The 14,262-nt window shown below is 47.1% G+C and overlaps 1 protein-coding gene across 4 annotated transcripts in view; it reads right to left on the bottom strand.

The window, feature by feature from the left end:
- The window catches only part of LOC119963255 (von Willebrand factor A domain-containing protein 2-like), a 54,033-nt gene extending 43,102 nt beyond the window's left edge, over positions 1-10,931 (bottom strand). For 2 of the 4 annotated variants that reach the window (XM_038792078.1, XM_038792079.1), the window contains exons 1-3: positions 10,905-10,931; positions 3,299-3,362; positions 1,775-1,849 (exon numbers count right to left, since the gene is read on the bottom strand). In XM_038792078.1, the coding sequence (XP_038648006.1) occupies positions 1,775-1,849; positions 3,299-3,362; positions 10,905-10,910 (145 nt within the window). In that variant the 5' untranslated portion in view covers positions 10,911-10,931. The other 2 variants (XM_038792081.1, XM_038792080.1) reach the window with 2 other exon arrangements.
- Between the last annotated feature and the right edge of the window lie 3,331 nt (positions 10,932-14,262).

Genomic DNA, 14,262 nt, shown 5'->3' with positions numbered 1-14,262 from the left:
TCCTGTGAAGAAATTGTACTTTTTTTTTACTTTGTTCAAGACATGTATGCCTTTGTTTTGTGGAGGAATATGTTGCAATCGGGCTCGGAGCAGGCAAATGGAAAACATGTGACAGCCAAAAGAAATTGTGACACCAGGTGGTCCGCTTGTGCAGATGCTGTTTTGGCTTTGAAAATAAACATTGTCATGGAAGTTCAAAATAAATATATCTCAGTGGAAGCAGGGGCACTAACATTAATAAAAAGTATAGGTCCCTCTGAGGAGGAGAGGTGTACAAAATGCATCGATAATGATGAGTTCTGTGCTCCGAGATCACCAGCTGATTGGTACAGACTTGTATGTGATAGTTTGCAGGCAACATTTCCATCTCATTGCTCATCAGCAAGTTCCATGTTTGATTGCCTCAAAACTCACGTCGCAATATTGACCATCTTTCCTGTTATTCTGACAAGGGGTAAGCTTGGATTTCAATTCAGAAATTATTAATACGGGCGCGCTTCTACAAGTTAAAAAGCAGTGGTCAATTAGAGTATTTTTACGGCTTCCACCTTTGTGTTCTGCGGGATGAGGGTGAGTGGGGTCAGGAGGAGCATGAGGTTGAGGGGGGGGCCTCACAAACTGCAAATCTGCCTCTGCTCAGTCTACACATCTAGACATTGCTATGGAACCCTTTTATTCTCAATATCATTCTGATGAATCTGTGCTGCCCTCCCTTCAAGGCTAATATATCCTACCTGTTTGTGTGGTACCCATGATTGAGTATAGCCCTCCAGATGGGGACTAAACAAAGCTTTCTATAACTGTCTCCAGGGTCTACTCTGAATTGCGAAAGGCGATCAGGAAAAGTGCCGCGGACAGTGGAGTACTGCTGGCAGAAATAGGTTTAAGGTTTGGGGCAAGATAAAAAGAGTTTTAAAATGTATCTGGCCAAAGATTCACCTGGCCTCAGAGTGCGTGATGCTGATTTGGGGTATTTCCTTGCTTTAAAAAAAAATAAATTGAGAGTACCTGATTTTTTTTCAATTAAGGGGCAATTTAGTGTGGTCAATCCACCTAACCTGCACATCTTTGGGTTGTGGAGGCGAAACCTACACAGACACAGGGAGAATGTGCAAATTCCACACTGACAGTGACCCCGGGACCGGGATCGAACCCAGGTCCTCAGTGCCGTGAGGTAGCATTGCTAACCACTGTGCCACAGTGCCGCCCAGGGTATTTTCTTTCTTTGTACTGTACTGTATTACAATGTTCTCTTGAATCATACTGGTATCCATCAGGGGTGGCACGGTGGCACAGTGATTAGCATTGCTGCCTCACAGCGCCAGGGACACGGGTTCAATTTGGCCTTGGGTGACTGTCTGTGTGGAGTTTGCACTTTCTCCCGCGTCTGCGTGGATTTCCTCCGGGTGCTCCGGTTTCCTCCCACAGTCCAAAGATGTGCAGGTTAGGTGGATTCGCAATGATAAATTGCCCCTTAGTGTCCAAATTGTTAAGTGGGTTACTGGGTTACGGGGATAGGGTGGAGGCATGGGCTTAAGTAGGATGTTCTTTCCAAGGGCTAGTGCAGACTCGTTGGACCGAATGACCTCCTTCTGCACTGTAAATTCTATGATCATTGGCCAACCATGTAGACACATTTTCACCTCATGAGAACGTTCGTAACACTGAATTAGTAAATAGATGATAATCAGGTACATTTTTCAGGTAACTTACGTATTCGGCTTCAGAGTGTCACAAACTCAGTTTATATGCTTGTGTGATAAACTTAACTTACATCTTCCTGAAGACAAAATTTTCACAATTGTTTCTTGGTCAGCCATGAGCTGTTGCAAGCCACTACCTTGGGAGGCTGCTCAAATAAATAAATGAATAATAAATAAATAAGTTGTTACTTTAAAATCAATGTTCCAAATATTGTTTCATCAGTCAATGCAAACTGCTCCATTGTCTACACATTCATATTTTCTGCTAGTCCTTCCTTAAACAGAGCATGCCCTGGCCTCAGATCATAGCAATTTGCCATTATTGTTTTCCTCTTGGTCATGCACATTTGGGGCATATTCTCTGACTAGCAGTGTTCACACATCAGTGCTTCAGATGTTTTATTTCATTCACTACTTTTAGGCCAGTGGTTATTCGTTTTTGAATGAGTTTAATGTCAACCTAAAAATATATAAAGGGGAGTGTATTATGGGCATGACAAACATTGACATATGAACTTTGCTGATTGAAATTATGTTATCTATCACTCATTTCTGTTGTTTCAGCTCTGTTTTAAGATATGGCTCTATTCTAATATCACTTAAAGTCTCCTGTTATTGAAAGCTACTTTGAATTTCGGTTTAGAGTGTTAGAGCACTGAATGTTCATCTTCAGGATTTGGCTTCATAGATAATTAGGCTAATAACCCTTCTGTTGATAATGCAAAATAAAATGAATGTGGGACCTCTTAGTCTGGTTCCAAGAGGATTCAAGCACGGAATACAAAAGCTTCAATATTATTTGTACTAATAATATAACTGGCAGCATGGATTAGTCAGACTGTTGAAATATGAAGAGCTCTCCAGAACTATGGCATACTACCAAAATACCATGGGCAGCACGGTAGCACAGTGGTTAGCACTATGGCTTCACAGCGCCAGCGTCCCAGGTTCGATTCCCAGCTTGGGTACCTGTCTGTGCGGAGTCTGCACGGTCTCCCCGTTTCTACGTGGGTTTCCTCCGGGTTCTCTGGTTTCCTCCCACAGTCCAAAGATGTGCAGGATAGGTGGATTGTCCATGCTAAATTGCCCCTTAGTATCCAAAAAGGTTAGGAGGGGTTACTGGGGTAGGGTGGAAGTGTGGGCTTAAGTGGGGTGGTCTTTCCAAGGGTCGGTGCAGACTTGATGGGCCGAATGGCCTCCTTCAGCACTGTAAATTCTATGTTCTAATATAGGAAATCTCTTCTGTATCTCACTTCTCATCCACAAGGAGTATTTAATGCTCTCACACAGTACAAAATAATAAATTATTTCCTTCAGTAGCACTGCCATCCTTCATTTCAGAGCACACATGCCACAATGAGAAGCAATAGATATGCAGCATAAAAGACATTATTTACATTGTGACGTTTTAGTGATATTAGAAAGTAGGTTTTGATGTTCTTACCAGAGGGAGCTCAGTGTCTATAATTGGTTTGAAACTCACTTGCGGATGTGAGATTGCTTGCCACAGGTAGAGACTTGGACAATTGACCCCTGTATCTACTCCTCTAAAAGCTTTCACTTTGGGTAAAGAGAGTTTAGGAAAAGGTTCTCACCCAAAATCATAAAGAAAAGGGCATAGTACGAACTTCCGCTGATGGATCCCATCTCCAGATTCATCTAAAGATAAAAAGCAAATAGGAAATCTTACAAATATGACAAAATGATCGAATTAAATTTTGCTGTAAAATAATTCAGCTATTCTGTCCTCAATGTAACATGTGATGTTCCTCAAGAATGACCTGTTATCTTGTGCTTATTTTCCTGGATTTACAGAACAAGAGATCACTTAGGCAGGGCACCTGTGGAATGTGCTCCAGTGTGGTTCAATGATTCTCGGGAAAAAATGGTTTAAACTGAAAGTCCTCACTGGCATTCCACTCCCCCCCCCCCCCCCCCCCCCCCCCCCGCCCCGCCCAAGACATTCCTCTCCGGCGTTCCCCTCCCCAACGACAAAATCCCATGGACAGTGCATCCTCTGTTAGTTGCTGGCATGAACCTATTGGTGACCTGTGGTGCTAAAAGGTATTTATAAGATTCTCCTTCTCACCAGCTGAAGAAGAGTACAAAATATGACAGATGGTGCCTGCTCCAGTAGAGAGGGGTTACTGAAAATATCTGCAATGTGATCTCTGGTGTTCTTCACACGGAGGGCTGAAAAACCCGCAGAACCTCCTTAAAATCTTCTGGCATCCAGATCCCGGCCATTTAATATGCCCTATTTCCACCAAATGGCCGGGATGCACCTCGTCACACTGCACTTTCTCAAGGCTAAGATGGCAAAAGCCCCAATCAAGGAGTTTCCTAGCCTTGTATGGTTTTCTCTATTATAGACGACTACGTCTGGGGTGAACAGATTCATGTTCCACACCAGGGAGGCTCAACGTTGAGAACATTCATTCAGAAAGTGTTTCCTCATAAGTACATTGAACAAGGAAACCATTCTATAATTGTTTTCATCTTCTCCAGAAAAGAAACATCTTTCAATTGTCATGAGACAATAGGAATATTTAAAGAAGAGAATAGCAAGGCACATTTTTTGACTCAGCCTTAATATTTTGGACCTGAGCTTTGTGTTGGGGAAATAAAAAGTTCAATGGTATGGGGTAATAAGTTGCCATGGTCCTCATAGTTAGATACAAATAGGGAATAATCAATGACCACAAATGATTACAAACTTATCTCTGTTACCAAGAGATCCTAGAACTCTAAGGTATAAGGTGGAATCTTACCAGAATTGACAAAGTGTCAGGTTCAGATTGTAAACTGGCGTGTAACTCTCCACTTGCACAGACCAGTTTTCCCTCCAAACATGGAGGCACTATGAAGAAAAAGAATGGGAGTAGTTTACGCTGTCACTTTGGTAGGGCAGGGCTGATAGAGCCGGCAGCCGGCTCCACGGAGATCAAAATGCGCCCTGATCAACACTGCAGCCGAATGGCCCCAGCCCCCACCACGGAGGTATTGGGGGCTCTCCCTCTTCCCTGAAAATCCTCACTGGCATTCCCCCACCATCCCTCCCAACACTCCTCTGCGGCATTCCTCTACCCCCAGACATTCCTCACTGGCATTTGCCTTTCCTCCACTGCAACGTTCCTCATCCTCACTTTGACCCTGCATCCCACCCCCCATGTCTGCTCTCTCTCCCACCACACATAAATGAACCCCCGCCCCATAGAGCTCCTACTGGGACCTGCTCCATCACTGTCCCCAGCACAGGTTGGCACAGTGCCAGTCTGGCAGTGCCAATTTGGCAGAGCTAACCAGTGCCAGGGCATGAACCTCCCTTCCTCCGGGTGTTATATTTAGCTCTGCGCCCCTGGAGTGATCCCCTCGACTTCTTCTCATTTGGCCAAACTTGTTGTGAACCTCACTGACATGATGCCACATCGGCAGGTATGAATATTTATTAAGTGGGGATCATGTGGCAGGGGGACCCACTAATAACATTTAAAATCATGCAAACCTATTAAAATTAGGTTCATGCCCTTTGCGATCTCTCCGGTTGAGTATCAGGTTTCCTGATCCTTGTGGGATTTTCCATCCCCCCTCCCCCTCTGATCTGGCGCATGGCTAGTGCTGACTCCAACCTGCCCCCATAAGGCATATATTTAGAGTGTGTAATTGGCAATAGGACCTTGAGGAGATAGTGGCTAAATTGAAATTGGTAGAAAAATAATTCTTAGGATATTGTTTTACCAAATTTGTTGCATTTGGCTTCTCTCACCAGGATTAGCATAACACTTGTCTAATAAAGGTTGTGCTATCATGGAATCCCTAGTGCAGAAGGAGGCCATTCGGTCCATCAAATCTGCATCAACCGTCTGAAAGAGCACCCTACCTAGGCCCACACCCCCGCCCTATTCCCGTAACCCCACCTAACCTGTATATCTTTGGACTGTGGGAGGAAACAGGAATAAACCCACACTGACACGGGGAGAATGTGCAAACTCCACACAGTTACCCAAGGCTGGAATTGAACCCAAGTCCCTGGTGCTGTGAGAAGCAAGGCTAACCACTATTAAGTGCCCTAATAGCCTCCTTCTGTCCACCTGTTTCATACCTCTGCTACCCCTTCCTCTCACACCATAGTGTCCTTGTCTCAGGTCGGTGCAGATCCCATTTTCATTTTGGATTTTGAAATTTTGTAGCATATTAACAAAACGAAGGACCAAGATGAAGGGCATGTCATAAGGCTGCAGATGTAGGAACAGAAGTAGGCCATTTGGCCCTTTGAGTCTGCTCCACCATTCAACTGGATCATGCCAGATCTGATATGACAATCCCCAACTCCACTTTCCTGCTTTATCCCCATTACCCTTGATTGGCTTATTGATTAAAAATCTGTCCATCTCAGCCAATGATGTTTAACGCATCAGAAACAATTCTACAACTTCTGGTGGTTACAGCGCTGCTCAAGAGGAAAGTGGGGAAATAATTGGTCTTTGCGCAGCAGGGAGAGGGGGAACAAAAATTAAGTTGGGGATAGAAGGATAAGAGAATCACAAAGGATAGACATCTTTCAGTGCAAGGATTGAGGGAGGAAAGAAGTGAGAATATTTCAGTGAGAAATTTGGATGGGCAGTAGACTACAAAGGGGAGGGGATGAAACAAGATGGGTGCTCGAAGATGGGGAAAATTGTGGAGGGACCGGAGAGAGAGAGAGAGACTAAAGTGGTGACATGAGCCACACCGCCATCGTGGAACTGGTGATGTGGAACTTGAGTACGGGATGGGGTGTTACTTACTACCTGTGAGCAAAGGTTCAGTCAGAGACAGGATGTCATTTCAATGACCCATAATAATGTCATAGATGGTAAGTGTCAGAGGAGCTGACGACAGGGGGACTGGAGAAGGGGGTAGTGTCAGCGGTTTACGGAGCTATTTTGGAAGAGGAGAAGGCAACACTGGAAGGGATCAAAGCAAAGTGGGAGGAAGAGTTGGGAGAGGATATGGAGGAGGGGTTCTGGTGTGAGGTGCTCCGGAGAGTGAATGTCTCCACCTCATGCACGAGATTGGGGCTGTGTTTAGGGAGCGGCGTTTTCAGAACCCCAAAATGTATCATGGAGTTCAACCAACCTCACCCTTTAATGTATTGTTGCTTTTGAAGCACACGGCTTGGTCTCCAGGTGCGGTATTACAATTATAGACACGTGGGTTTTTAAACACAAAACAATGTTTATTCCATGAACTCAACTTAACCTTTTAAATAAACTGTGGATCACTTAACATCCCGAAAAACACTAAATAATCCCTCAAAATGTTCCTTCAAACCTCCAAAAGACTTAACACCTTGAAACAGAAACACATCAGGTTAAAGACATTACTATTATGAGTTTAAATCACCCAAATGATTCAGAGATTGTCTTTCATGGAAGAGATCACAGAAGATCCAGCTCACTGCAAACACAGACACACCAAAGCTCTTTTTCTTCATGCAGCAATCAGCAAACCAGCCAGGCACTTTTCAGCTGCTCTCTCAAACTGAAACTAAAAGCAGAAGTGAGCTCAGCTCCCCACACCCTCTGACATCACTTCAGTAATATGAGCTGCTCCATTTCTTAAAGGTTCATTGCTTAAACATCAATTTCTTAAAGGTACTCTCACATGACAGGTGATACAGCTGAAGGTGGTATACAGAGCACACCTCACAAGGGCAAGGATGAGCCGATTCTTTGAAGGAGTAGAAGATGTGTGTGAACGTTGCGGGGGTGGAGGGTGGGCACTAATCACGTTCATATGGTTTGGTCCTGTCCAAAGCTAGAGGATTAGTGGAAGGAGGTTTTTAGGTGCACGTGACACTGGACCCGGGAAGCCCGGGAGGCCATATTCAGGGTGTCGGACCAGCAAAGGTTAGAAACGGGTGCGGAGGCAGATGTGTAGCCTTCACTTCGTTGATCGCCCGAAGGCGGATCCTGATGGGTTGGAGGGCAGCCTCTCCACCCTGTGCCCTGGCGGGCAGGGGGATCTGTTGGAATTCTTGACTCTTGAGAAGGTTAAGTTTGAACTGAGGGGAAGGACAGAGGGGTTCTACAATTCATGGGCATTATTCATTATGCACTTTCAAGAACTGGATAACATCGAACATTAGTTGGGGGGTGGTGGGTGGGAGGGATGAGGGGAAGGGGGGCGATCGGTGTTAATGGGGGCCATGGGTGATTCCTGACGGCGGGGATCACTTGTGGTCCGTGGTTTCTTCAACCTCACTTGTTGGCTGTGGAATGTATCCAGTGCCACCAGAGTCGGCGGGGGGGGGGGGGGGGTTCTGCTGGTCGGGGGGCTTCGGCGGGAGCTGGGGGACTGGAGGGGCTGTTCCGGGTTGGCTGGGGGGGATTACAGGGGGCACTATCTGGCAGGCCGGGTCCGCGCAGCCGTTTCAGTCGGAATGCCAGGTCCCCACCGGGCAGAGCATCGGTCCAGGGGCAGTGCCGGCTTTTTCATCATAAGACTAGACACATGCTCCAGACATAGCCTCAAAACCGGAGAATCCAGCCCAAGATGTATGGACTGGGCCCCAGAGCGGAAACCATAATTTACATACTGTGAAGAACTCTTCCAGATCCCTGAAAGAACAGATGGCACGGCTTCAATATTTTCTGTGACTTTAACCTGAGGCTGTTGATGCTGAATGATTGATGAAAGTGTCCAGAGTTGATAATTGGGGGTTACCCGTTAATCAACACGGCATACAATGAATGATTTACAGTGTAAGTTTGTAATCTTCCTCAAGGCCTTGGGTAAACATTTGAGAGGTTTGCACTCCTAAATACTATACAAATTATTTATTGCTCGGTACAAAAGTACTTCCAATACATATAGGAGGGAGGCTTTCAAGAAAGTCAAATTGTACGTTAAAGGCAAAGGGTTATACTGTCTCAAAGATGTGCTCAGTTGAATTTACAGCCATATTAAATCACTGCAGTCTGGAACGGTTCATCTTGCATTCCTCCACTTGAAAATATGAAGTGGAATCTGAGATTTGAATTTTGCTTGTTCCCAATTGGAGTTAATTTGAGTGATTTGGGATAATGAGTAAAGAACCGAAGATGTGCAGGTTAGGCAGATTGATCATGCAAAAAAAATTGCCCCTTAGTGTCAAAAACTGCTGGTTAGGTGGGGTTACGGGGATAGGGCGGGGGAGTAGGCCTAGGTTGGGGTGATTTTCAAGAGGGTCGGTGGGTTAGGGTGCTCTTCCGGAGGGTCGGTGGGTTAGGGTGCTCTTTCGGAGGGTCGGTGGGTTAGGGTGCTCTTTCGGAGGGTCGGTGGGTTAGGGTGCTCTTTCGGAGGGTCGGTGGGTTAGGGTGCTTTTTCAGAGGGCCGATGGGTTAGGATGCTCTTCCGGAGAGTCGGTGGGTTAGGGTGCTCTTTTGGAGGGTCGGTGGGTTAGGGTGCCCTTTCGGAGGGTCGGTGGGTTAGGGTGCTCTTCCGGAGGGTCGGTGGGTTAGGGTGCTCTTTCGGAGGGTCGGTGGGATAGGGTGCTTTTTCGGAGGGTCGGTGGGTTAGGGTGCTCTTTCGGAGGGTCGGTGGGTTAGGATGCTCTTTCGGAGGGTCGGTGGGTTAGGGTGCTCTTTCGGAGGGTCGGTGGGTTAGGGTGCTCTTTCGGAGGGTCGGTGGGTTAGGGTGCTCTTTCGGAGGGTCGGTGGGTTAGGGTGCTCTTTCGGAGGGTCGGTGGGTTAGGGTGCTCTTTCGGAGGGTCGGTGGGTTAGGGTGCTCTTTCGGAGGGTCGGTGGGTTAGGGTGCTCTTTCGGAGGGTCGGTGGGTTAGGGTGGTCTTTCGGAGGGTCGGTGGGTTAGGGTGGTCTTTCGGAGGGTCGGTGGGTTAGGGTGCTCTTCCGGAGGGTCGGTGGGTTAGGGTGCTCTTCCGGAGGGTCGGTGGGTTAGGGTGCTCTTTTGGAGGGTCGGTGGGTTAGGGTGGTCTTTCGGAGGGTCGGTGGGTTAGGGTGCTCTTTCGGAGGGTCGGTGAGTTAGGGTGCGCTTCCGGAGGGTCGGTGAGTTAGGGTGCTCTTTCGGAGGGTCGGTGGGTTAGGGTGCTCTTTTGGAGGGTCGGTGGGTTAGGGTGCTCTTTCGGAGGGTCGGTGGGTTAGGGTGGTCTTTCGGAGGGTCGGTGGGTTAGGGTGCTCTTTCGGAGGGTCGGTGGGTTAGGGTGCGCTTCCGGAGGGTCGGTGGGATAGGGAGCTCTTTCGGAGGGTCGGTGGGTTAGGGTGCTCTTTCGGAGGGTCGGTGGGTTAGGGTGCTCTTTCGGAGGGTCGGTGTAGACACGATGGGCTGAATGGCCTCCTTCTGCACTGTCGGGATTCTTATGGATTCTATGAACGGAAATGAAACATGAATTACAAGATAACTGTCTGGATGGCGTTCGCCCCAGAGGCATATCTGTCTCCATGTTGAGACGAACGAAGCGGAACTGTGTTTTGAGAAAGGGAAAATCGTCCCCTCCCCACACGGGAATCCCGAGAACATTTATTACAGAGTGGAAAACACTTCAAAATAATTAAAATAATTTTGTCAGAGGGGCAAACGCTTTTGAATAATGATGTTGCGATAATTATTTACAAAAAAGTATTTCAGCAATAACGCTCGAATAATAGAAGAAAGCACAAAACCTCCAATCTGGAAGATAAGTTTGCAGACATAAGACCGAAAAAAGGACCACCCTCAATATTTAAATATTTAAATACATTACATGCATCCCTTAAATAACGTGTTATTCCGATTAAGGAACTGTAGCAAATTGAAGCGAGCAACTATCAAAATCACCGATTGTTCTCCATCTGATGTGCCGTCTGAAGTGTGTTTAGAGACACGGCCAAAGTGTTCCAATGTTAAACACTCAGCAGATTTTCGCGCCCTGCACAAAATCTTTCAATAACTAATCGCTTCTGAAATAGTGCAGCCCTGCAGGAAGATGTCCCACGGACTTGCCCAGATTGTGCACACTCTGGCTGGGGGATCGGTGAACCCCATCCCACCCTCAATCAGTCACCGTACCTGAAAGGTCAAAGACCCACGTCCCCAGTTGGTGCAGACAGGGCGGGAGGAGCACAGGTCGGAATGGTCAGGATCACAGCAGGCTCACACTCTGAGATTCCTCGTCCACCCCTCTGCTGCTCAGGTTCCTACTGTCAAATCTCCCCCTGCATTTACAACATCTTCCCTCACATACCTGCATCAACTATAACCTCCAGCCACGCCCACAGATCTCTCTCTCACACGCACATACACGCAGGGGGTGGGGGCATCAAGTAAAAGTTCATAGAGATTGGAAAACAAAATCCGTGTCAGGTGCCACCCGAAGCGCCACAACACATAGCATATACCGCCATATATCATGGGCTGAATTGTCCGTTTGCCGATGCCGGAATCGCAAACCGCAATCGGGCGGAGAATACAGCGTCAGACAAAAATTGAGATGGGCGCGGGCGCCAAGCAGAATGTCATGCTCCGGTGCCTCGATAGTGACGTGGATGCATTCCATGCCCTGCGCCAGTAACAATCATTAGCATCTCATTAATGTGCCTGACCTGGTAGTCTTCGGCCCCGTGCGATGCTCCGCCTGTACCAGGCAAATTGCCGATAGCGAGGTTCGCTTGCGGTATTTAAAAACGAGGACCGGGAGCCGTGACCAATGAGGGAGAGGAAGTAAGTAAAGTTTCCAAAGGTGCAATGGTGGGCTGCCAGCTGTGCCGCTGGCTGGGGGTCGTCTGCCAAGGCCGGGGGGAGTAGTAGGGGGTGACCAGGAGAAGGGCTAGTGTGTCCCTCTGGGACCAGGATAGAACATAGAACATAGAACGATACAGCGCAGTACAGGCCCTTCGGCCCTCGATGTTGCACCGACATGGAAAAAATCTAAAGGCCATCTAACCTACACTATGCCCTTATCATCCATATGCTTATCCAATAAAATTTTAAATGCCCTCAATGTTGGCGAGTTCACTACTGTTGCAGGTAGGGCATTCCACGGCCTCACCACTCTTTGCGTAAAAAACCCAGCTCTGACCTCTGTCCTATATCTATTACCCCTCAATTTAAGGCTATGTCCCCTCGTGCTAGCCACCTCCATCCGCGGGAGAAGGCTCTCGCTGTCCACCCTATCTAACCCTCTGATCATTTTGTATGCCTCTATTAAGTCACCTCTTAACCTTCTTCTCTCTAACGAAAACAACCTCAAGTCCATCAGCCTTCCCTCATAAGATTTTCCCTCCATACCAGGCAACATCCTGGTAAATCTCCTCTGCACCCGTTCCAAAGCTTCCACGTCCTTCCTATAATGAGGCGACCAGAACTGTACGCAATACTCCAAATGCGGCCGTACTAGAGTTTTGTACAACTGCAACATGACCTCATGGCTCCGGAACTCAATCCCTCTACCAATAAAGGCCAACACACCATAGGCCTTCTTCACAACCCTATCAACCTGGGTGGCAACTTTCAGGGATCTATGTACATGGACACCGACATCCCTCTGCTCATCCACACTACCAAGAATTTTACCATTAGCCAAATATTCCGCATTTCTGTTATTCTTTCCAAAGTGAATCACCTCACACTTCTCCACATTAAACTCCATTTGCCACCTCTCAGCCCAGCTCTGCAGCTTATCTATGTCCCTCTGTAACCTGCAACATCCTTCCGCACTGTCTACAACTCCACCGACTTTAGTGTCGTCTGCAAATTTACTCACCCATCCTTCTGCGCCCTCCTCTAGGTCATTTATAAAAATGACAAACAGCAACGGCCCCAGAACAGATCCTTGTGGTACGCCACTCGTAACTGAACTCCATTCTGAACATTTCCCATCAACTACCACTCTCTGTCTTCTTTCAACTAGCCAATTTCTGATCCACATCTCTAAATCACCCTCAATCCCCAGCCTCCGTATTTTCTGCAATAGCTGACCGTGGGGAACCTTATCAAACGCTTTACTGAAATCCATATACACCACATCAACTGCTCTACCCTCGTCTACCTGTTCAGTCACTTTCTCAAAGAACTCGATAAGGTTTGTGAGGCATGACCTACCCTTCACAAAACCATGCTGACTGTCCCTAATCATATTATTCCTATCTAGATGATTATAAATCGTATCTTTTATAATCCTCTCCAAGACTTTACCCACCACAGACGTTAGGCTCACCGGCCTATAGTTACCGGGGTTATCTCTACCCCCCTTCTTGAACAAAGGGACCACATTTGCTATCCTCCAGTCCTCTGGCACTATTCCTGTAGCCAATGATGACCTAAAAATCAAAGCCAAAGGCTCAGCAATCTCTTCCCTGGCTTCCCAGAGAATCCTAGGATAAATCCCATCCGGCCCCGGGGACTTATCTATTTTCACCTTGTCCAGAATTGCCAACACTTCTTCCCTACGCACCTCAATGCCATCTATTCTAATAGCCTGGGTCTCAGCATTCTCCTCCACAATATTATCTTTTTCTTGAGTGAATACTGACGAAAAGTATTCATTTAGTATCTTGCTTATCTCCTCAGCCTCCACACACAACTTCCCACCACTGTCCTTGACTGGCCCTACTCTTACCCTAGTCATTCTTTTATTCCTGACATACCTATAGAAAGCTTTTGGGTTTTCCTTGATCCTACCTGCCAAAGACTTCTCATGTCCCCTCCTTGCTCGTCTCAGCTCTCTCTTTAGATCCTTCCTCGCTTCCTTGTAACTATCAAGCGCCCCAACTGAAACTTCACGCCTCATCTTCACATAGGCCTCCTTCTTCCTCTTAACAAGAGATTCCACTTCTTTGGTAAACCACGGTTCCCTCGCTCGACCCCTTCCTCCCTGCCTGACTGGTACGTACTTATCAAGAACATGCAATAGCTGTTCCTTGAACAAGCTCCACATATCCAGTGTGCCCAACCCTTGCAGCCTACTTCTCCAACCAACACATCCTAAGTCATGTCTAATGGCATCATAATTGCCCTTCCCCCAGCTATAACCCTTGCCCTGCGGGGTATACATATCCCTTTCCATCACTAACGTAAAGGTCACCGAATTGTGGTCACTGTTTCCAAAGTGCTCACCTACCTCCAGATCTAACACCTGGCCTGGTTCATTACCCAAAACCAAATCCAATGTGGCCTCGCCTCTTGTTGGCCTGTCAACATATTGTGTCAGGAAACCTTCCTGCACACATTGTACAAAGAATGACCCATCTAATGTACTCGAACTATATATTTTCCAGTCAATATTTGGAAAGTTAAAGTCTCCCATAACAACTACCCTGTTACTTTTGCTCTTTTCCAGAATCATCTTCGCCATCCTTTCCTCTACATCCCTAGAACTATTAGGTGGCCTATAGAAAACTCCCAACAGGGTGACCTCTCCTTTCCTGTTTCTAACCTCAGCCCATACTACCTCAGAAGAAGAGTCCCCATCTAGCATCCTTTCCGCCACCGTAATACTGTCCTTGACTAGCAGCGCCACACCTCCCCCTCTTTTGCCCCCTTCTCTGAGCTTACTAAAACACCTAAACCCCGGAACCTGCAACAACCATTCCTGTCCCTGCTCT

Source organism: Scyliorhinus canicula, chromosome 3 (assembly GCF_902713615.1).
Source record: "Scyliorhinus canicula chromosome 3, sScyCan1.1, whole genome shotgun sequence".
In the NCBI taxonomy this organism is placed as follows: Eukaryota; Metazoa; Chordata; class Chondrichthyes; order Carcharhiniformes; family Scyliorhinidae; genus Scyliorhinus; species Scyliorhinus canicula.
Note: the sequence above shows the minus strand (reverse complement) of the source record. Positions and strands in the feature narration are given on the sequence as shown.